The sequence below is a fragment of the Thalassophryne amazonica genome, chromosome 8, assembly GCF_902500255.1.
Source record: "Thalassophryne amazonica chromosome 8, fThaAma1.1, whole genome shotgun sequence".
In the NCBI taxonomy this organism is placed as follows: Eukaryota; Metazoa; Chordata; class Actinopteri; order Batrachoidiformes; family Batrachoididae; genus Thalassophryne; species Thalassophryne amazonica.
Genome location: NC_047110.1, coordinates 69147619 through 69171239, shown reverse-complemented (window position 1 = coordinate 69171239; position 23621 = coordinate 69147619). Strand labels below are relative to the sequence as shown.

The following is a 23621-nucleotide window of genomic DNA, read 5'->3' as shown; positions in this document are numbered from 1 at the left end:
ATATTATTATTTTTCAAGAAACATATTTGAAAAAATACAGGTTAAAAAATATTATTTGTTTGATTTTAGAAAAGTAAAAGTTCAGTTTGTTTTTTGGTTAAATTTTGAAGTTACGATTCAGCTAATGGTCTAGTGTCGCAGACCGAACGGTCCACCCTAAAAATTGGTCCATCCTGCCTCCACTGCGCATGAGTCATTTCTGTGTCTCAGCCGCGGTTCACCAATTTATCACCTCATTTCTGCTTAAAACTGAACTCCAGTCATCATCTATCTCAGCGCCAGATATCTGAAGCTTTAGTACAACAATCATTTCCACATAAATTCAGCATCATTTTGTAATAAAAGACGGAGGAAGCGATCAGAACACAGCAGCAGCACGAACTGCTGGTGCTGCGTTCACTGCACTGCCATCAAAGCATCAGTAGCGACTCACCGATTATCGCCTTGTTTCTGCTTAAAACTGACTTTTGAATGATTTAAGAGGTTTTACCTTGTCATCTAATGGTTAATAATCCCATTATTCCCTTTGATCGCTTTGTATGACGAGAGTCAGTCTCAGACGTGCTGCTGTGGTCCCAAATGACGCATGTGCACTGGAGGCAGGGTGGACCAATTTTTGGGAGGGTACCGTTTGGTCAGTGACACCGGTAATACAGTGGTCCCTCATTTATCGCGGGAGTTACGTTCTAAAAATAACCCGCGATAAGCGAAATCCGCAAAGTAGTCAGCGCTATTTTTGCAATTATTATAGATGCAGAGATGCTTATTCGCCATCTTTGGACGGTTTTCCGTCTTTCTGTAAATTTTTGCCGTCTAAAAGAAATGCAGGGCTGTGAAAAAAAATCAGTGGATCCACAAAATTCCGTGGATTTCATCATGGAGGTGTTAGTGTTTTACTCTGTAATCATGATTGTCACTGAGTTTTTAAAATGTCTATCGCAAAGTGTTCGTTTTTTTTTTTTTTTAACGACATCGTGCAAGTTTTATAAGACCGTGGCAGTCTGTGGACACCTCGGAGAAAAAAAAAGCCTGGCTGTTGCGACAGTTGTCGTAAAGTGAGACTGGTTGGTTGCTGCAGCAACGCTGTATGTCTCCTGCACGAAGCTTTAGCTAAAGGTAGTATGTGGACATCGCAAACCTTTAGAGTGCTAAAGTTTTTAAAAGAAGACTTGTGCAGCATGTCTCTGTCACGGACTGACGTCGGACAGAGAGAAGATGGCGAGAAAGATTGTTTGAAAAAGTCTGATAAGGACAAGAATCTGTGGAATTGTCGCTGGCTTCATCAACACACCTGAAAGATAAAAGAAACAGGAAAAGTGAACTGTACCCTCAGGAAACACGGTAAGAATTTTTCTCTCTGGAAAATAAACATTGTGCTGTTCAAACAGGATTTTAGAAAAGATTGTGACTTTTTTCATTGATCTAGACTTTCTTTCTTTGGGAAAAAAGACTGGCTTTGAATGGATTTAGGCTGCATGAATTTACACAAGAATGTAAATGGTTTTTATTAATGTAGATGTTTTTCATGGGAAAAAGACAGTATTAATCAAGGTATGTCAATCAATAAATTTCTGTATAAAATAAAAAAAATAAATTCAGGTTCAGATTCTTAGAGGTGTTTGGACTCAGACTGAGACGGATAATTTAAACAAATTTAACATTTTATTGTTGTGCATTATTGAATGAATAATAGTAATCGAGTGGCTGCAGTATTATGGTACGATATTATGATATATCTCTTTACCTAGTCTGAAAGCAGTTATGAAGTTATTTATAACATTTTAGTTGAGAGTTATGATTTTTAATTGCCTAGTCTTTGAACCCAATCACAAACTAAATAAAGTTTTCATGAAGATTTAGCTATATTTGTAAACTGTAAATTTAACAGCTGTTTCAGGTCCAAATGTATTTTTCCAAAGAATGCACCAGAATGCACCACAGGGCACTTGTATTCTCACCCCCCCCCCCCCCATTTCTATCACAATTATTAATTCACGATCACAATTTCTCAGATAGTCACACGACTGAAAAGCCACCGAAAGCCGTCTGAATTTTCCAAATGGTGGAAGAGGTGAGCATGTCACAACATGTCCTGTGAGGCTTCAACACGGTGGTGCTTTTGTTCCGCCATCAGCTTCGTGCCCAAGTCATCGGCATGAATTTTCGCTGCAACTCTTTTCATGGCAAAATCTTCTGTCACAGTGGAATGTGCCGAAAAAATGCTGATGTCCACCTCTTCCGCAATTTCTCGGATAGTCACACGACGGTCCCGCATCACCACAGCGTTCACTTTGGAAATTATCTGGTCATTTCAGCATGTTGATGGCCGGCCGGAACGCAGCTCGCTCTCCACCGTTGTGCGGCCGCCTTTAAACCGGTTGTACCGCTCCTTAATCTGTGTGATGCCCATAGCATCGTCACCGAAAGCCGTCTGAATAATCCGAATGGTTTCCACCTGGCTGTCACCCAGTTTCTGGCAAATTTGATGCAGTCGCGCTGCTCCAGTTGTTCCGCCATTTCCTTGCAAAGAAAAAAACGAGGAGAGACTCCACCCATCCTCACACAAAGGCTGCTTACAAGCAAATGACGCAGTCGACAGGCGTGAAAAGATTCACGCATGCGCACGAAGGTTCAAGGTTTGCTCATGCAAGCACACGTGATTCAAATCCATCAGGTTTCTGAAAAAATAAAAAGGTCCGATACTTTTCTAACAGACCTCGTATATCTGATTTTGGCTGGCTAGTTACACTTCATTGCATACCTTACCAAATGCAGAAACACACAGCCACGAAAACATGACTTCACTCCCCCTGTGTGCGTGCGTGCGTGTGTGTGTGGGGGGGGTGAAGTTGCTTGTAAGATGCAAGCAACTTCGCATATTTTGTTTCCAACACTACAAATAAGAATTCTGAAATTTGTGTGTCAACTGTCATATTACAAGGAAGTACAGTAACTATAATTCCGCGTTCACACCGGGCGCGACGCGAGCGACTGCAGCCACAAGTTGCCATGTAATCCCTATGTAAGGACGTGTTTTGGCGCGTGAACAGGACAGGAGGTGCTCAAGCTGGGTCCTGCAGAGGAGGAAAGACTGCTGAAAGCAGCTGTCATCCAGATGCAGCTCCTGCATCAAATACTCCCTGTATTGGGAGCTTTCCACAACAACTTGCTCCGTGTGATCAAGGTCCGTCATGTTAACTTGACTGAAAACCGGAGCCGGCGAGCGGAATGGAAGCTCCTCCTATTTGATGACGCACCGGGGCGAATTTTCGCAGCAAAAGCAGAGCGACACACCAGGCGAAGGAGGCACATCCGTCGCCCGCCGACCCACGCGAATTTGTAGCGTCTGATCGTGCCCGATGTGAATGCGGCATTAGATTTAGTTCCCATAATGTGTTTAGTAATTGTTTTTGTCTTGTGAAATGTAATTAAAACAAATATTGGAAGAGTTAACATGCACAGTAATCCCAAGACACATTGTGTGGCAACTTTTGTCAGCAGATCTCATGATAAATTTCAAATACACCATCTGTAACTTGTTCTCAATTTTTGCAGGTATGACATCAAGTCAACAGAAACTGTATTTGATAATGCAACACGCAGCAGAATAGTGAGTCTAACACATAGTGTCTGCAGTATTTTGTGAATGTCTTATTTGAATGAGCATACCACTTATGTTTGCATTTAGGTTTCTGAGATAATTTCACGGACTTCCTGCAGGCACACTTGCCAAACCACTGGTGAGTTTTAACTTTTGATATGGTTTTATTCTGTTTTCAGCCTTTTCATTCTGTATGTGTAGCTTATTCCACAGGGTGCCGTTTTATTACGCTCGCCCACGATCCAAAAAAAGTGCAACAACAGGATGAAAAGGCTTACTCCGGCTTGCTTCCTAACAGGCTGGCTTATAAAGTGTAGACCTGGCCACTCGCCCGAAAATGAAAGTAAGGTGCTGGACCTTCATATGTTTACCCCAATGGAGCACCATCACACAAGTTTCAAGCTGTACTCATGAGGAATACCCCATTTAAAGAACTTCAGTGTCCAGAACTTGAGGTGACGTGGCACAGACGTTTGTGGGACCCAAATGCAAGAAGTCACAGACAGTGTTGTTGAAATAGAAAGGCTTTATCGGTCAAAACAAGCTGGGATTCGGTACACAGACAGCCAATGATGCAGTGGTACAGGTAGTCGGCAGGCAATGGCGTCCTCAAAAAGGCAAGCTCAGAGCTTTACGCAGCCAAAGTACCTGAACAGTCTTAAGGCAAGGTCACAAAAACAGAACAGGGCCGGTACACGGCAAGACAAGGCAGAGCTATGAAAAAGGCTGGTACGAGGACTGTGATAATCAATGAACTGGCGAGGCTCGAGTGAAAACAGAGGGCTTAAATAACAAGCGTGGAAATGAGAAAAGTGAGAACAAGTGTGTTGGAAGAATCGGAAAGGGGACGTGGCAAACAGAAAAGTTCAGGTGGACGTGTCTAAATGCAAAAAGACTGAACAGCAAAAACCAAAAGATAATCCTGATGAAGAAAGAAAAACAGGACAAAGTACAGAGACTAGTGCCGTGAGACAGAGACAAAAGAAAACAGAGAGAAATACCAACAGTGAACAACATAAAACGCCAACGGAAAGAAACGACCAAAAAGCAATAAATGTTAAGGTGAACAGATCAGTGAGCATAAAAGAGTAAGACTAAACTAGAACGGAACTGACCATGGCTAAAGTATACAAACTAACAGTAACAAAATGGCAAAACAACCTACAGACTAAATAGAAAACAAACCCAGACTACAGAATAACGCATAATGCCAAAAATGACTGAACAGAAAAATAAGTGAAACTGAAAACAAAACCAGAGACAAAAGTATACTTCACCGAAAAAGTCAGACTAAAGCATAACAAACAAATAATGCAGTCAGTGACTAAAGCATAATACAAGAAATGAGATAAACAGAACCAAACTAAGACTGAAGTGACTAAGGGACCAAGAGTGGAAAAAAATAAAAGGAAACAATATGACAAAACAGCTACTAAGACAAAATACACCATCAATGACAAAAGACCACAAATAAATGAATGATGAGAAAACAAAACCAATGATAACATGAACATGACAACAATACAAATACAGATGTACTGAAAAAGAAAGCAGAAATCAGTACAAAACTTAGGAGGTTCATCAAGGGCAGGATCATGACATTTGAACATTATTGAAGCTGTTGCACTCACTGTGATTTTGTGATCATGAGCGTTTTGAACATTTAGAAAATTCTACCCCAATTTCAAAAGTAGTGCCGATGATGGCTGCAAGTTCTCCGTATACCAAGTTTCTTCATATTGTCAAAGATGGCTCAAGAAGTTACTATGATGCTTCAGAATTTGCACCGATGTGCTATTTGGGATTAAATGGGAAGGAATGGCACTCTGGAATAGTTGATACTATCCATATGCTTGGTCAGCCAAAAAACATTGTGACCAAATCAGTCATAAGACTTACTGTGTTTGTGGCATTGTGTTACATGGCCTCTTTGTTTCATAAGGAATCAAGTCATTATTGGCTCGTGGTGTTTACGACTCTGCCTTCCCGCTACATGATGTAAGTTTCACAAAAACAGCAACCTCAGTGGATACTTTTAAAAACTGTATTTGTGCCAAACATTATTATAGAATATCTCTATTTTTATGTGTATTGCCTTCGTAGTAGAGAAGCGTCTCTACTATGGAAACCACCTGGACAACTGAGAGCCTACACAGCAACATGTATTGCCTTCAATTAATTTTTGTCCCCCATCTTGAAATAAGGGAGATCATTAAAATGGACTGCATCTGTCCATCACATTTTGAGGGCTCGAGATTTCCCTCCTACGCCTGTCATACATAGTACACTCACAAATGTGACATCCAGGCATATGACCTTGGTCCAGATTTTCAAGGTTATCCAATATAAAGGCTGACAGACACCCACTGCCTGACACCAGATTGTCACTTTATCTCTCCAAATATCACTTCTGTGGTTTACAGTTGTATTGAACACCTATAGGAAATCATGCATCCTGACTCCCTTGACCTTACTGCATTTGACCTTGAACCTCAAGGTCAAACCTGACAATTAGTGGGGGGGAAAAAAGCACCGTCTGACCCCAGAAATGGTTACTTTCACTTTTATGCACACATTTTGGTCTGAAGTATTCATTACACTTAAGTCCACATACACTTTGAATTGAATTGAATTTATTTATTTCGACACACATGGTTGAATAAAATAAAAAAGAAATACAATATTTACAAACACAAAACAACAATACAGCTAAACAGAATATTTGATTAGTGTTTGATTTGTAAGTATTTCCCCACGACTCAATGCAATATGTCATGTATGGTGCTATTAAAGAATGGTATAAAGTAACCCTTCCCGTGATAGTATGTCTTTGGCTTTATACAAGATGGCGATAGATTTGGACATTTTTGATTTGATATAGTTTCTATGTGCTTTCCAGCTTAGTTTATTGTCAGTTATAACTCCAAAGAATTTATTCTCTGTTACTACCTCGAATTCCGTATTGTTTATAGTCAAATTTTTAAATTTAGGTAATTGTTTATTTCCAAATATAATGCATTTAGTTTTCCCAAGGTGGAGTGACAATTTATTAGCGTCAAACCAAGACTTGAACTTTCCCAATTCGTTCTCCACCATGTCCAGAAGCTGTTCGACATTACCACTGCAAAACAGTTGTCATCAGCAAAGAGGACACGCCTCAGTGAACTTCAATTTCAGCAGTGATTTGTAATCTTCACTGAAATTGCCTCTGTCTGGCATATCATTCTGTAGAAGCTCATGTTTTCAGTGCCCACAATTATGTTACCACCTGCATGTGCACATCACATGTACATATCAGTATAATAGGCGCTGGACCTCAGCTGAGTATTGGCTTGTTTAAATTATGTCTTTGGGATGTGTTATATGTGTTTGTTATATTATATATGGGCCCCTTATTTATTGCATACATTTATTGTTAGATTGTTTGCAGAATAAATGTGGGAAAAGGGGTGGATGTAAATAGCATTTGGAGTAACATACTATTGTTCTTAGCTTCAGAATAGCATAAAATGTGACATATTGTAAAGTAGGTAATGTTTTTCACAGGGATCATTCACAAGAAGAGGAAGAAAGGATCAACGCAATGACCGACAGGTCTGTTTAGGAGACGAGTAACTCAAACTGCCTCTGTTACATACTATGTATTATTAGCTCTGATAACATGGGTCAGGTCCTGTTTGTCTGTTTGCACAGTCAATGTTTGCACACTTGTAGAGGTTCAAGATTCAAATGGTTGACTTCACAGCTGAGCACATTTGCTCAATGAGTCTTATTATGAATATATCAGATATGATGTTGTTGTAGTAGTAGTAGTAGTAGTGTTGTAAAATAATGTGGGAGAATTAAGAAAGATGTGGTTTAACTCAAACCATTTGAATTTACAAAAATGTTATTTTTTTGATGCCTTACTTTTTGTCTTTAGTGCTTATCATTAATCCACTCAATTCAACCATCAGAAATATTACATTTTACTCTAGTATTATTAGTTAGTATTTGTGAGACTTTTCCTTTGTTGACAGTTGTTGTCTGCTGTCATTGTGCATTATATAATTGTTGTCTTCCAGCTGCTGCATGAAGAATGGGCCAACTATGGTGTTATGCTTAAACACCAGCCTGTGGACTTGATCAGGTACTGAGTACAGGGCATTACAGCAGCAATTCTTTCTCTCCAAGTGATCACAATATTCCCTTCAAATAATTTTTAAATGAAAGATTATCTAAAATTGTATTGTGTAAAAACATTGAATTTTGCATAATGCAAAGAAGGTCACTGAAATGGAAAAGGTTTATCCTTTGCAGAGCAAGACTGTTGTCAGTTATATTTATCTTTATATTATGTTTTGGGTGTATCGTTTAAGTGCATATTTTGACCTGAAAATATTTGGTGTTGACTCAAAGCTTTAGTTCCCTTTCTGATTTCTCCTCTGGTGACCTTCATGATTAACAGTGAACTGGCAGTGAAGAAGTTACAGCTTGCCTACATGGCCAAATTGTCAATTAAAACATGACTCCAGAATTCTTAGAAATTGTCTTCAGTGAATATCCTCCTCACTTTTAAGAGCAGAACCTTAAATGTAAGCGTCATTTGACAGACGAATATGCAGCATACTGCCTGACTGAGTCGCCATCTTTGGTCTACTTGTAAAGGTCTGTAAGTTTGCAAATTCTGGCAGCCTGCTAACACATATCTTTGTTTTGGCAGAAAATACTTTGGTGAGCAGATTGGGTTGTATTTTGCCTGGTTGGGTGTGTATACGCAGCTGCTCATCCCTCCTTCTGTGTTGGGCATTATTGTCTTCTTGTATGGCATACTTACTGTTGATGCCAATGTGCCAAGGTAGGTGGATTCACATACTTAAATGGCTTTCCATACATTTTAATATGAGCCAACATGTAGAATATTTATACATTAATAGCAACAATTTTTGATCCAAATGACAATGTATTAAAATACTTTTAAACTGTCTTTTGTGGATCTGGTGGCTTTAGTTTATTCTGGTATGCCATTAAAATGAACTTGCCGCGGACAATGTGATTGCACTATAGACTGTATATATACTGGACAAACCCTGTGTGGCGTCTCCAATAGATTTTCTATAGAGACTTGGAAGAGCTGTTTAGAAGTCCGAAAATTGCTGTTCTGGGTGTCGCCACGTTGGCTGTGCTTATTCTGCCTTCATCACAGCCATCATGTAAATGGATAAAGAGGTGGAGTGTATGATTTGGGCAGGACAAATAAATCCTGAACACACCCCCATGTCTGAGTTATCGAACAAGCTAAGCTAACAGGCTAACCTTTGTTCTGGTGTTTATTAAATCATGCTTGGGGGACTGGGTTGTGGTTTTCATAACAGTTTGCTTTGGTGTAGGCATTAAAAATCATAACCCCTTTATTTCCTCAGTAATTGCGGATTAACTGGATTAGTAGTTGCTGTGAGCTGCTAAAATGCTAACACCATTAGCATACCAAATTAAACAAGATAAAAATTTCACTCAATGGAAATACTGCAGCACAGATGTATTAGATGATGTGTTTAGACAGTTAGCCACAGAACAAGCAATATTATTGGAGACATTTGTAATATGCTCAAAGGACAGACACGGTCATCCATAGAAGCCACAGCTACTGCTGGACCTCTGAGTTGCGTTCAGTAGCACAGACTACATGTCCCTCAAAGTGACCACACCCCTAATTGTTCAGAATGTTATAGATTAAAATTTCTTAAACCAGGGAGTTAGGAAAAAAAATCACCCCAGTACAGTTGTCATGAAGAAGGAGGTAACTAGCTATAGCCAATATTACCAGATTACCAATATTTTTTTTTCTCCTCTAAATTGCTTCTTCCTCATCCTAAAGTGGGCAATCAAGAAACTCTATTCTTTTTCTTTTTCTTCTGAATGGCTTCATTTTGGATGCTTATGGCTTGGATTGTACGGGGTTGTTGTTGTAATGTGCTTGTATTTTGTATGTGAAGTAAATCAGGTTGAGAAGTTGCACAAAGAAGGAAACCAGTCTTAAAAGGTTTCAGTATTTATACTCAATTTGTGTTGCATGACTGCTGGTATTGTACAGCATCTTGTAGGCAGTAATTGCAAAACTTCACAGCAACTTAAAAATGCATGATGAAGTACAACTTATTCTGCAGGCCTTCTCTGTATGATTACAGTGCAAGTGAGTGTTAAAGACTTTTGTCAGATTGTAGCATCATTGAATGAATCACTGTATCAATATTCATGGAGGACTTTTTGGCATTTGACATGAGGGACAGATCCACTAAATGTAACAGCTACAGTTGACATAAATTGCTGTACAGTCATGTTCAGTATGATGGATGACTCTCTAAAGACTGTTTTAGGTAGTAGCAAGGTGATTTAATGTTGTAACAGGATAACCTGAAGACAAGGAAAGATGGGACACTGTTTATTGGGTCCGTTTCAGTTCTATAGTTCTATATTTGTTCCATGCCGCACAAAACAAGGAAACCTTGTTTTGTGCGGCATGGAACAAAATCTTTTCTATTCTTAAATGGCAGTCACAGTTCAGTGCCCAGCAACCAACATCAGGTCTTGAGATGATACTTTGGTCAAGGGCAATGACACAAGAATAAACCTAATGACTTTTTTTTTTAAATTCAGGATTTATCATTGCATCTGTTAACATTATTAGCATTGCATGCTTATTTTTATCCCACGCTGGCTGGTTATGTAGTGACTATTTCCATCTGTCTGTCCGTTTTTCTGTCCGTCCATCCCAAAAAGCGTATAAGCGTTCTGAAATCAACTCCTCTCACACTTTTAGGAGAAATTTCGTGAATCTTGGTAGAAATCCTTGTTATAGGTTGGTAATGCGCATATTATCATATTTGAGTTGGATGCGTTTTACCAGAGTTATGGCCCTTTATTAGCAAATCTAGACTCTGTCAGTTTCTTGAGTGGGTGCCTGCTATTCTGAAATCAGCTCCTCTCACATTTTTAGGTGGAATTTTGTGAAACTTGGTACAGATCCTTGTTATAGGTTGGTAATATGCGTATTATCATATTGTTCGAGTTGGGCCCATTTTTTTTTTTTACCAGAGTTATGGCCATTGATTAACAAATCTAGACTCTGTCAGTTTCATGAGTAGGTGTCTCTAACCTGAAATCAGCTATCACATAACTTAAAATGTTATCAGAATGTCGAAAGCACTGGTACCAAAGCAGCATTTGCCAGCTGGGGATATTGTGCTCTCAGGATACTCTTGTTAAAATTTATCTGTGATCAGATCATCAGAAAATGCTTTGTTAGTCAGGCAACATTTATGATGCATTTGTATTTTGAGCTCAAACATCAGCATGGCCCTAAAACAGCAGCACAACAGTCACATTAGAATACACCTCCATTTTTGCAAAAAATGGTTTCCCCAGTTTTGTAATAACAGAACTTGTGTTTATCTTAGCCTTGTCCTCTTGTGTTTGCGTCTAACTTTCAGTCAGGAGACATGCAGTGGCAAACTGAACTTCACCATGTGTCCATTGTGTGATGGAGTGTGTGACTACTGGCATCTGAGCACAGTGTGCTCACTGGCCCGAGCATCATACCTGTTTGACAATGGAGCTACCGTCCTCTTTGCTATGTTCATGTCCTTATGGGGTAACTATACACACAAAATCTGACAATTTTACAGAAATGGCATTCAGATAATATTTTGATAACTCTAGATCAGCATATGAAGTGACAGATTCATAATTTTGAATTCATGCATTTCAGAACAAGTGAAGAAATGTATCTCACTGAGCTTTACATTGTCCAGAATAAACACCATCTTCTGTCCCTGAAATTCTCCATAGAATGAGGACTCCACACATTGCCACAGTTACTGACAAATATGATTTTAATAGTAAGTCCCTTCAGCTGCTCCCTTGTTTGCACTCAGGGTCACCACAGCAAATCCAAGGTGGATCTGCATGTTGAATTGGCACAGGTTTTTACGCTGGATGCCCTTCCTGAGACAACTCCACATTACATGGAGAAATGTGGCAGGGATGGGATTTGAACCCGGAACCTTCTGCATTGAAACCAAGTGCATTAACCACTTGGTTTACCACCCCTGCGACAAACATGATTTTAATAATGGTATAAAAGATAATATATGATTTGAAAAGACCAACTCCAAGTGGGGCTCAAGGAAATAGACTTTGGCAAGAAAAGGACAGATGTGTGCATCTGAAAGCATCAGCTGAAGGACAGCCTCCTTGTGTGGAGTATATAGCTAAAATTTATGATTTTGTTAATCACTGGCTAGACTATCAGTTGTTTTTTTGAATATATGATTAATTAGAGTATAAAGTGCAGTTAAAACGAAAATGTCCATAACAATGCTTTTTTGTATGCAGCTGCCTGGTTTCTTGAACATTGGAAAAGAAGACAGATGTGTCTGAAGCATACCTGGGACCTGACAAGGCCTTGAAGATGAGCAAGTACTGCAACAGATATAAGGAATACATATACATACAGTGCAGAGAGGCACATTACTTAATTATAGATAAAACCAGGGCCTTTACTGCTTGTCTTTCAGCGTGAGCCTTTTATAACGTTTTGTTTTTCTACCTGCTGTTTATTGATTATTGCTGTTATGATTTATTGCTGTTATGATTTTCAGCCGGGGGCAGAAATCATCTATATATTGAAAGTGTGCGTGCATGATTTTATTTAGTGAGTTCAATGTAAGTACATAATAATTGTAAATACGAGGTGTATTAGAAAACTAACCGGCAGTTTTATAAAAAAAAAAAACTATATGGATTTGAATCACGTGCGATTACACCAGACATGCTGAACCTCGTGCGCTATGCGTGAGTTTTTTCACGCGTCTGTGACGTCATTCGCCTGTGGGCAGGCTTTGAGTGAGCACTGGTCCAGCCCTCTTGGCTGAATCCTTTGTCTGAGATGCTGCTGGAGACGGTGCGCGTTGCTGGAGACGGTGCGCGTGCTTTATCAAATTTTTTCGGGACCTGTGAGGAATATCCGAGTGGACACTATTCGAGAAATTCTGCTGGTTTTCGGTGAAAAGTTTAACGGCTGATGAGAGGTTGTGGAGTTTCTTTCGCTTTAAAGACAGCTCACAAAGTGATCGGCGCGGTTAGAGGTGGCGTCCGTCTAGCTGTTTCGAGCTGAAAACTTCCTAATTTAAGGCTCTGTTCACCCAGGACGTCGTCAGAGAACAGAAGTTTCAGAAGAAGTCAGCATGAGGAGTTTATGCGGACATTCCACTGTTAAAGGAGATTTTGTAATGAAAGAACGTGCGGGCAAATTCGCCGAGTCACTTCCGTGACGCCGCCGCAAATCCGTCTGCGCCGCTACAGGAAAAACACCTCCGTGTTGAAAACCTTTTGTAAAATTCAGGCGGCTTTTGATGGCTTTCAACAAGTGAGTATCTGAGAAATTGTTTAACAGCTGGGCATGTTCCAACTTGTCCGTTAAGGTTTCCAATGGAGGTGTTTTTCCTGTCGCGACCCCCCGCAGTCGGGTCCGGCCCGACGTGCGAATCTGCCCGCACGTTCTTTCATTACAAAATCTCCTTTAACAGTGGAATGTCCGCATAAACTCCTCATGCCGACCTCTTCTGAAACTTCTCTGTTCTCTGACGACGACCTGGGTGAACAGAGCCTGAAATGTGGATGTTTTCAGCTTGAAACAGCGAGACGACGACGCCTCGGAGCGCAGATCGCCGTCAGGCGCCGTGGGCCGTCCTTAAAGCGACACTTACACACCAAAATCTCTCATCACCCGTTAAACTTTTACCTAAAACTAGCTGAATTTATCGAATGGTGTCCACTCAGTTGTGCCTTACAGTTTTGAAAAAATTTTGATCAAACAAAGCAGCAGTCTCTGAGCCATTCCTAAACAATGAAAAAAACGACGAGAGGGTGGGCCACTCCTCACGCAAAGACTCCCCACAGGTGAATGGCGTAACCGACAGGCGTGAAAAAACTCTTGCATGCCCACGAGGGTTCAAGCATGTCTGATGTAATCACACGTGATTCAAATCCATATGGTTTTTGAAAAAAATAATAAGGTCAGATACTTTTCTAATAGACCTCGTATGTTAAAAATACATGGATGACACAAGAAAGTGAAAACGCTTATTGCCATTGTGGTCCATTTAAAAATCAAATGACAAAATAGCAGTAATAATAAATAATAATAATAATGTGTATTTGATAACAAGAACCTAAACAGTTTACGTGAAATACATTAAGATGGTAAAATAACACAAAAAATATGCAATTAACAGCAAAAAAAAAAGGTTTGAGTTCTTCAAAAATACTGTTGAGGTCTAAGGTTTATAAACGTTCTGGATTCAAACGCCATTTCAACTCATTATAGAAATACATAGACTGCATTTATATGGCACTTTCCATCTGCATCAGACACTCAAAGTGCTTACAATAATGCCTCGCATTCACCCCAATGTCAGGGTGCTGCCGTACAAGGCGCTACACGGGAGCAACTAGGGGGTTAAAGTAGACCAGCATTGAAATAAATTTGGTCAGATCTCAGAAAGAAATAGCTGATATGTATTTATAAGACCCTTATGAATGCAGTAAAGTAAATCTGCAAGCCCAATTTGTAATTCAGCAGAGATATCTTCGTTTAAAACTGACACATTTGCAGCTAAAATTTGCCCCTCCAAGAAAACTGTTTGTACATCCAGGACATTGCCGTGACGTGAGGAGAGAAGACGGAGCGCTAGCACCTTCAGTCTGATCCAACATTGAAATTCATTTTATCTGTTAGTAATGTTACAGTTATACACATCCTGGTTTCAACATCCAAAAGTAGCTGCAATGAATGCAAGATACAGCTCTGCATGCTCAGATCAGCGGCGACATCAACAGCGGGTGACATTCTCCCCCGATGCCTTGCTCTCACTGCCTCCGATGCGCTTACCGAATCTGTGGGCTCGGTAAACGCCGCGGCGGGCCACTCACACCGCACTCGTGTCTGCTGTGCAGAGCTGCGGCCAACTCCGGCACCACCTCCCTGTCTACTGAATGGAGGCGCGGCCAACTTGCAACAAGTCCAGAGACTACGCTCACTGTTTTGATGTGGAGCGCTCCGGCCACCCGCAAGGACCGACTTCTTGCGGAAAAATCCACAGCGCCACATGATCTCTGTAATCACAGCCGCAGAGCTCCGTGGCCACTGAGAGAGGTTTGTATCTTTTTAATGACTTGGATTCTTTGCGGGTCCCGCATCCGTACCCACAACGGTAACACCGGTGGCTAAAGACAGTAGATTTTCAATGCGACACCACTGAATCAAATGGGCGTATGAAAAAGTCACCACAAATAATTTTCAAGCAAAAATAAAAAATGTATACTCACCAAACATACCGCAAGACAATATGAAGTTTTAAAAATAGTTGATCCTGAAGACAATAAAAAGGTGCTTTTGTAAGAGATGCAAACTGACGTAAATCCACAAATTACAGTTGGTGCGCGCAATGCATGCTGGGATAGGGTCTTCTCTCTTGTCTCGGCAATGTCCCGGATGTGCTGACAGTTTTGCGGAGGGCCAAATTGTAGCTGTAAATTTGTCATTTTTAAATGAAGATTTCTCCGTTGAATGATAGATCTGGGCTTGCAGATTTACTTTACTACATTCAGAAGAATCTTATGTGTAAATATGTCATTTTTTTTGGTCCAAAGATCTGACTGCATTTATTTCAGTGCAGGCCTACTTTAAGGACTTTGCCCAAGGGCCTTAGTGATTTTCCAGCCAGGCTGGGATTTGAACTGAAGGATCCTCTGGTCTCAAGCCCAACGCTTAACCACTCACCTCCCTGTATAAAAACTTTGTAAAATTTATTGCCACCCGTGAACATTGTCAGCTTGCCTATTTATAACCATTACCCAATCTAGAGGCTGTGGATCCCACAGGCAACATGCTAGTGTGTTTAATACCACTTTTTAAATGGCCTATTATATATATTATATATATATATAAAAAAGCTTACTTACATGCATACAAGTCTGCAACATAAAGATGGCCACTGTAATGGCTGTTCTTTTCCTTCTGTTACTTTATGAAATTTTATTTCTTTTTCTGCTGCCTGAAGGACCGAGTCCAGGTAAGAGAATTTTTATAACCATTCTACTCTGTACAGAAATTTGTCAGGAGTGAATCAGAATCTGTCCATTTTGGCAGAAAATCTTTCACTTAAGGCTACTTTACCACAGTACTGCGCACCTACAACCCCTGGCAAAAATTATGGAATCACCGGCCTCTGAGGATGTTCATTCTGTTGTTTAATTTTGGTAGAAAAAAGCAGATCACAGACATGACACAAAACTAAAGTAATTTCAAATGGCAACTTTCTGGCTTAAGAAACACTATAAGAAATCAAGAAAAAAAATTGTGGCAGTCAGTAACGTTACTTTTTTTAGACCAAGCAGAGGGAAAAAAAATATGGAATCACTCAATTCTGAGGAAAAAATTATGGAATCAATGAAAAAACAAAAAGAACGCTCCAACCATCACTAGTATTTTGGTTGCACCACCTCTGGCTTTTATAACTGCTTGCAGTCTCTGAGGCATGGACTTAATGAGTGACAAACAGTACTCTTCATCAATCTGGCTCCAACTTTCTGCGATTGCTGTTGCCAGATCAGCTTTGCAGGTTGGAGCCTTGTCATGGACCATTTCTTCAACTTCCACCAAAGATTTTCAATTGGATTAAGATCCGGACTATTTGCAGGGCCATGACATTGACCCGTATGTGTTCTTTTTGCAAGGATGTTTTTCATAGTTTTTGCTTCTATGGCAGATGCATTATCATTTTGAAAAATTATTTCATCATCCCAAACATCCTTTCAATTGATGGATAAGTAGAAAAGTGTCCAAAATATCAACGGGAACTTGTGCATTTATTGATGTAATGACCAGCCATCTCCCCGTGCCTTTATCTGACAATGCAGCCCCATATCATCAATGACCTGTGGAAGTTTACATGTTCTCTTCAGGCAGTCATCTTTATAATCTCATTGGAACAGCACCAAACAAAGTTCCAGCATCATCACCTTGCCCAATGCAGATTCGATATTCATCACTGAATGACTTTCATCACAGTCCACGATTGCTTTTTCCTAGCCCATTGTAACCTTGTTTTTTTTCTGTTTAGGTGTTAATGATGGCTTGTCGTTTAGCTTTTCTGTATGTAAATCCCATTTCCTTTAGGCAGTTTCTTACAGTTCGGTCAAAGACGTTGACTCCAGTTTCCTCCCATTCATTCCTCATTTGTTTGTTGTGCATTTTCGATTTTTTGAGACATATTGCTTTTAAGTTTCTGTCTTGACGCTTGGATGTCTTCCTTGGTCTACCAGTATGTTACCTTTAACAACCTTCCCATGTTGTTTGTATTTGGTCCAGAGTTTAGACACAGCTGACTGTGAACAACCAACATCTTTTGCAACATTGCGTGATGATTTACCCCTCTTTTAAGAGTTTGATAATCCTCTCCTTTGTTTCGACATCTCTTGTGTTGGAGCCATGATTCATGTCAGTCCACTGCAACAGCTCTCCAAGGTGTGATCACTCCTTTTTAGATGCAGACTAACAAGCAGATCTGATTTGATGCAGGTGTTAGTTTGGGAGATGAAAATTTACAGGGTGATTCCATAATTTATTCCTCAGAATTGAGTGAGTCCATATTTTTTTCCCTCTGCTTGGTCTAAAAAAGTAACCGTTACTGACTGCCACAATTTTTTTTTCCTGATTTCTTATAGTGTTTCTTAAAGCCAGAAAGTTGCCATTTGAAATGACTTTAGTTTTGTGTCATGTCTTTGATTTGCTTTTTTCTGAACTGAATGAACTATCCTCCAGGCCGGTGATTCCCATAATTTTTGCCAGGGTTGTATAATGAATGTTTTGAGTTCATTGGTACGAATATTTCATGAGGTGAAAGCTGGAACATACCATGTCAACGAGGCATTCAACATCTTATTTGTTTTAATATAATGCTAAAATAGATTCTTGTCATTGTGATATTTTATTAATTTATAAACAGAAAAAATCAATCAATCAATCAATTTATTTATATAGCGCCAAATCACAACAAACAGTTGCCCCAAGGCACTTATATTGTAAGGCAAGGCCATACAATAATTACATAAAACCCCAATGTCAAAACGACCCCCTGTGAGCAAGCACTTGGCGACAGTGGGAAGGAAAACTCCCTTTTAACAGAAGAAACCTCCAGCAGAACCAGGCTCAGGGAGGTGCAGTCTTCTGCTGGGACTGGTTGGGGCTGAGGGAGGAGAACCAGGAAAAGACATGCTGTGGATGGGGAGCAGAGATCAATCACTAATGATAAATGCAGAGTGGTGCATACAGAGCAAAAAGAGAAAGAAACACTCAGTGCATCATGGGAACCCCCAGCAGTCTAAGTCCTATAGCAGCATACTAAGGGATGGTTCAGGGTCACCCCGATCCAGCCCTAACTATAAGCTTTAGCAAAAAGGAAAGTTTTAAGCCTAATCTTAAAAGTAGAGAGGGTGTCTGTCTCCCTGATCTGAATTGGGAGCTGGTTCCACAGGAGAGGAGCCTGAAAGCTGAAGGCTCTGCCTCCCATGGTAGCACAGTGTGTGTGTGTGTGTGTGTGTGTGTGTGTGTGTGTGTGTGTGTGTGTGTGTGAGTGAATTAGCAGTGTCAGTTAGCTCAGTCAAATCATTGTCGTCCCCCGCACGCACACACGTGGAACCTGGTCGCACTTGAGCGTGCGTGTACAAAAAAAAAACAGTCCTCAGTGCAACGAAAAATAACGTCAGAAATGAGTCAAGCTCGTCTTTCTTTCTCCTAAAGCCTCACGGCAGCACAGTGGATTTGTTTTGTGTGTGAATTAGCAGCCTCAGTTAGCTAAGTCAAATTATGTCTTGGGAGAGTCCTTGCCCCCCCGCACATGTTGTGCGCTCGTGCACACACACAATGTGCGCGCACGCGTTGTGTGCAGGATCATTGTGTGCGCACGTGCACGAAGTGCGCAATGTACCAAATGTATGGAAACCAAATTGCACTCGAAATGGAACCAAGCTGCACTCTAAATGCAATGCAACACAAATGGGATGAATTATCCATGTCTATGTGCACACAAAGCACCAATCAAATGGACAAGGATCCACTCAGCTATTATATAACACAAAATGTGCACCCTTGTAAGGGGACATAGAAGATGGAACAATCCCCAAAGCATTTCTGCCCCTTTGCACCACTTATTCCAACAACTAACAGTTCATATTTCTGACAGAGAGACCCAAAGACCATTCTCACATTCCCTGTTGTGTAACAGTGGCAGCTCAGCACCTGAACTCAAGTGACCACAGGTGACCACTTACTGTGACATCAGAGACCAACAGAGGATAAATATTGAGCTGACATAACTCACCCATTTAAAAAAAAAAAAAAAAAATAGAACCCTTCAGGCCTGATTTACTAAGATACTGGATAAGGCGTGATAAAGTGCATGGGCATTCAAACATATCCAGACGTGACCGTTTAAATAATTCTTGGTGTTGATCCCTTTGGTGTAATGGAAGATCAGGATGATATTTATTTGCAGTATTTGCCTTTATTATGCGCAAACTGTGTTCACATGCTGGCAAGAAAAAAAATACAGTGCTGTGCAAATGTTTTAGGCATAACAGAGTTCCCCCACCCCCTTTTTTATTGGTATGTCAACACAAAATCAGTTCCAAAGAACGTGATAGTAGAGGACCTAGCTGGGACATGTATGCACATCATTTAGGAGAGGAAAACTCAACTGTTCTAGATTAATTTGACCCCCAAATTTCCCAACAAGGTAGGCACATAATTTAAGCCCAAAAAAGTTTAAGTTACTTAATATGTGGCGATTCCGGACTGCATGTAGGTCACCTACAACAGCAAGGAATTCTGGCTCTCTGACCTGTTAGTTTGTCTTAAGAAGTCCTCCTATTGTAAACTCATTACCTGTATTCACTGCACCTGTTTGAACTCGTTACCTGTATAAAAGACACCTGTCCACACACTCAGTCAATCACACTCCAACCTATCCACTATGGCCAAGACCAAAGAGCTGTCTAAGGACACCAGGAACAAAACTGTAGACCTGTACAAGGCTGGGATGGACTACAGGACAATAGGAAAGCAGCTTGGTGAGAAGACAACAACTGTTGGCGTAATTATTAGAAAATGGAAAAAACACAAGATGGCTGTCAATCTTCTTTCTGGGGCTCCATGCAAGATCTCACCTCGTGGGGTAAGAATGATTCTGAGAAAGCCCAGAACTACATGGAAGGACGCTGGTCAATGACCTGAAGAGAGCTTGGGAAAACAGCCACAAAGATTACATTAGTAAGAACACTACACTGTCATGTTTAAAATCCTGCAGGGTACGTAGGTCCCCCTGCTCAAGCCAGCACATGTCCCATTCCTGTTTGAAGTTCACCAGTGACCATCTGGCTGATCCAGAGGAGGTTATGGGAGAAGGTCATGTGGTCAGATGAGACCAAAACAGAGCTTTTTGGTATCGGCTCCCATTTACTGTTTTTGGAAGAAATAGAAGGATGAGTACAACCCCAAGAACACCATCCCAACTGTGAAGCATGGGGGTGGAAGCATCAATTTTTGGGGGTGCTTGTCTGTAAAGGGGACCAGGACGACTGCACCGTATTGAGGGAGGATGGTATTGGGGGTCATGTATTGTGAGATTTTGGCAAACAACCTCCTTCCCTCAGTAAGTAGGCCATTGAAGATGGGTTGTGGCTGGGTCTGCCAGTCATGACAGCTGACCCCGCAACTCACAGCCGCAAGGGCAACTCGAGGGGAGGGCCTCCGTAAGCAGCATTTCAAGGTCCTGGAGTGGCCTGGCCAGTCTCCAGACCTGAACCCAATAGAAACTCTTTGGGGAGCTGAAACTTGAAACCTGAAAGATCGGAGAAGATCTGTATTGAGTGGACCAAAATTGCTGCTGCAGTGTGCAACACTTGGTCAAGAACTACAGGAAATGTCTGATCTGTAACTGCAAACAAAGGATTCTCTACCAAATATTAAGGTCTCTTTTTCTACAATGTGTTTTTCTGTAGGGTTTTTTAGATTCTGTCTCTCACAGTTTAAGTGTACTACAATAAAAATACAGACCTCTCCATTCTTTGTAGGTGGGAAAACTTGAAAATTGACAGTGTATCAAATCCTTATTTTTCCTACTGTGTGTGTTGATTTTTAACAGTTTATTGAATTTTATCATGACCAAAAATGATTCTTCATTCAGTAGTAACTGCGGCAAATCTAAGAAAAGTCGGAAATGCAACAACAGACTTATTTATACACTGTGAACACTAAATGTCTGTCTGCTGTGCATTTTAATTTATTATTTTACTTTAGTGTAGAGTATGTCGGTCTTCATCGGTTGGCCTTTGCATTTTACCTCTTCACCGTGGGTAGTAAGAAACATCTTTTCAATCTCCTTTGTATGTCTGGTACATGTGAAGAAATTGACAATAAAACTGACTTTGACATATCCAGTTGGCCCCATTTAGGTCACATAGATAGAAAGATAGATAGCTAGAAAGCTTATTTCTAAATTGTAGTCCTATTAACCATGGCCCACCTTCAATATATTACTGTCACAGTCCCCTGGTGGGATTGCGGGCCCACACTGGGAATCACTGTATACCACAGACAAAAGAAACAAGTTCGCCCCTTCAAAGGACTTGCTGGACCCATTGTGAGCTAAGATAGGGACTGAAAAATAAAGGCCTCTGTTCACCTGCCAAAAGTACCAGTTATCAACAGGTCAAAAATATATAGTGTTGTATTATTTGCAGGTACTTGCTTCACTTTGTGCGAGTGTCGTGTTTTGAGATCTGTGTGTGTTTCAGGAGGAACCTAATGCCAACTATGAAGCTGTTCTGCAGGAGAAGATAAGATAAAAATTAGGGCAGAGTCTAAAAAGAAGTACGAAAAATAAGTGTGGTTGTGGTTCTAACTAACTTTAATCTGCAGTTTAAATTGACAGGTTTTTTTTTTGTGTTGTTTTTTCTGTGTTTACCACTCGTACCTGCTGTTTCTTCTGCCTAGATAACTGGCAGGGTACAGATGGTGAAAAGGACCAGATGTTGGCCTCTCAGGATCATTGCACTGATCTGTATGAGAGGGTAATACACTGAGTTTGTTGGGAGAGAGATTTAAATCAGACTTGCTTCATTCAGAGCCGTACAGACATCTCATTTTTATACTCATCCTACACCTCAGCGAATAAATAAACTTTTGGTAATAAAGCAAAACATAACCTGAGAAGATCTGCAGTGTTATTCCAAAACTATATCTGCCCATATGAGTTTATAGAGGTGTATCAAGATGAAACCCCCTTCATTTACTGAGGTTGGATGAGTCTCAAGCCTCTTACCTGACTGAGACTTAGCCCAGATTGCCTGTGGAGGAGAAATAAAGGGAGGGGCAGGAAGACGAGATCATCTGTGTCCCTCATGTGGGAAGTAAACAATAAACATGCCAAACAGGAAAACAAGCACAGGTCCATACTCTTTATTCATACTTTATTTCCATTCTCTTTTTTCCCCCCATTCTGTTTGTTTCATTTCTGGTACAGATGAAATTGTACACTTCAATAATAATTATTCCTCCTTTGCCTTGGAAATAAATATTTAATTACAAGGAGTGTCTCCTAACTGACAGCCAAGATGGGTCAAGACCTTTCCTTGTGTGTGTGGTTTGTGTAACGTTCTCAGCAAGAGAGCAGAGAGAAATAGTCTAATTTACTCTCATCCACAAATCACATAGATAACCTTGTAACACCGTTCCATGAGCCGTCATCTCATACTGTATTCAAAGATGATGTAAGTCCTGTTTGGGCCTGATGCTTCAGTACACTTACAACAAAAATTGATAGCCCATTGATGATTGTGATTTTTTTTTTTTTTTTTAATCATTGATGTTGCTCTTTGGCGTCACTGCTGAGTGGCAAAACTACTCTCATTTACACCATTCATTTATACCTTACTGTCAGATGCGTCTTAAGTATGGTTGCCCATGGGAACAGCAGGACTTTAAACACTGATCCATTTGTCTGAAATAGAAAACTTTTTGGGTTTTGTTATCCAGGAATATTTAGCTTTTTTGACAGATAAGAGCCTGAGTCACTGGATATTGAGGATCATTCTCAGGTTACCTTTAAAGTCTCCGACTCTACTGCTGCTGGTACTGTAGGTTCATTTAATATTCCTTGATTTGTTCATCCAGCCAGTCCCCATGCCTTCAGTTGGTGTTCATATATGAGAGTAGAGTTGTAATCATAAACAAGCATGAACGTAATCTTTTGTTTTTCTTTGAGAGTTTAATATTTAACCATCTTCATGTTATCCTGATTGTATCCATGAATCTCTGCTTAATCTTTGCTGTCAAATCAAGTGATATACTGTAAAACTATCATTGGTGTGTGTGTATGTAGTGTTAATAATTTATTATATTGCTATTATATATATATATATATACGAGGTCTGTCCATAAAGTATAGGTCCTTTTTATTTTTTTCAAAAACTATATGGATTTCATTCATATGTTTTTACGTCAGACATGCTTGAACCCTTGTGCGCATGCGTGAGTTTTTCCACGCCTGCCGTTGATGTCATTCGCCTGTGAGCACTCCTTGTAGGAGGAGTCGTCCAGCCCCTCGTCGGAATTCCTTTGTTTGAGAAGTTGCTGAGAGACTGGTGCTTTGTTTGATCAAAATTTTTTCAAAACCTGTGAGACACATCGAAGTGGACGCGGTTCGAAAAATTAAGCTGGTTTTCAGTGAAAAGTTTAACGGCTGAGAGATTTTGAGGTGATACTGTCGCTTTAAGGACTTCCCACGGTGCGAGACGTCGTGCAGCACTCCCAGGCGCTGTCGTCAGCCTGTTTCAAGCTGAAAACCTCCACATTTCCGGCTCTATTGATCCAGGACGTCGTGAGAGAACAGAGAAGTTTCAGAAGAAGTCGGTTTCAGCA

The 23621-nt window shown here is 40.4% G+C and overlaps 1 protein-coding gene across 1 annotated transcript in view; it reads left to right on the top strand.

The window, feature by feature from the left end:
- LOC117514919 (anoctamin-1-like) overlaps window positions 1–23621 on the top strand; it is a 53735-nt gene that overhangs the window by 9805 nt on the left and 20309 nt on the right. The window contains 11 exon segments of the mRNA XM_034175489.1: window positions 3556–3610; window positions 3689–3740; window positions 5544–5599; window positions 7148–7195; window positions 7666–7730; window positions 8304–8438; window positions 11071–11231; window positions 11975–12039; window positions 12041–12058; window positions 21696–21745; window positions 22757–22832. Coding sequence (XP_034031380.1) covers window positions 3556–3610; window positions 3689–3740; window positions 5544–5599; window positions 7148–7195; window positions 7666–7730; window positions 8304–8438; window positions 11071–11231; window positions 11975–12039; window positions 12041–12058; window positions 21696–21745; window positions 22757–22832 — 781 coding nt within the window.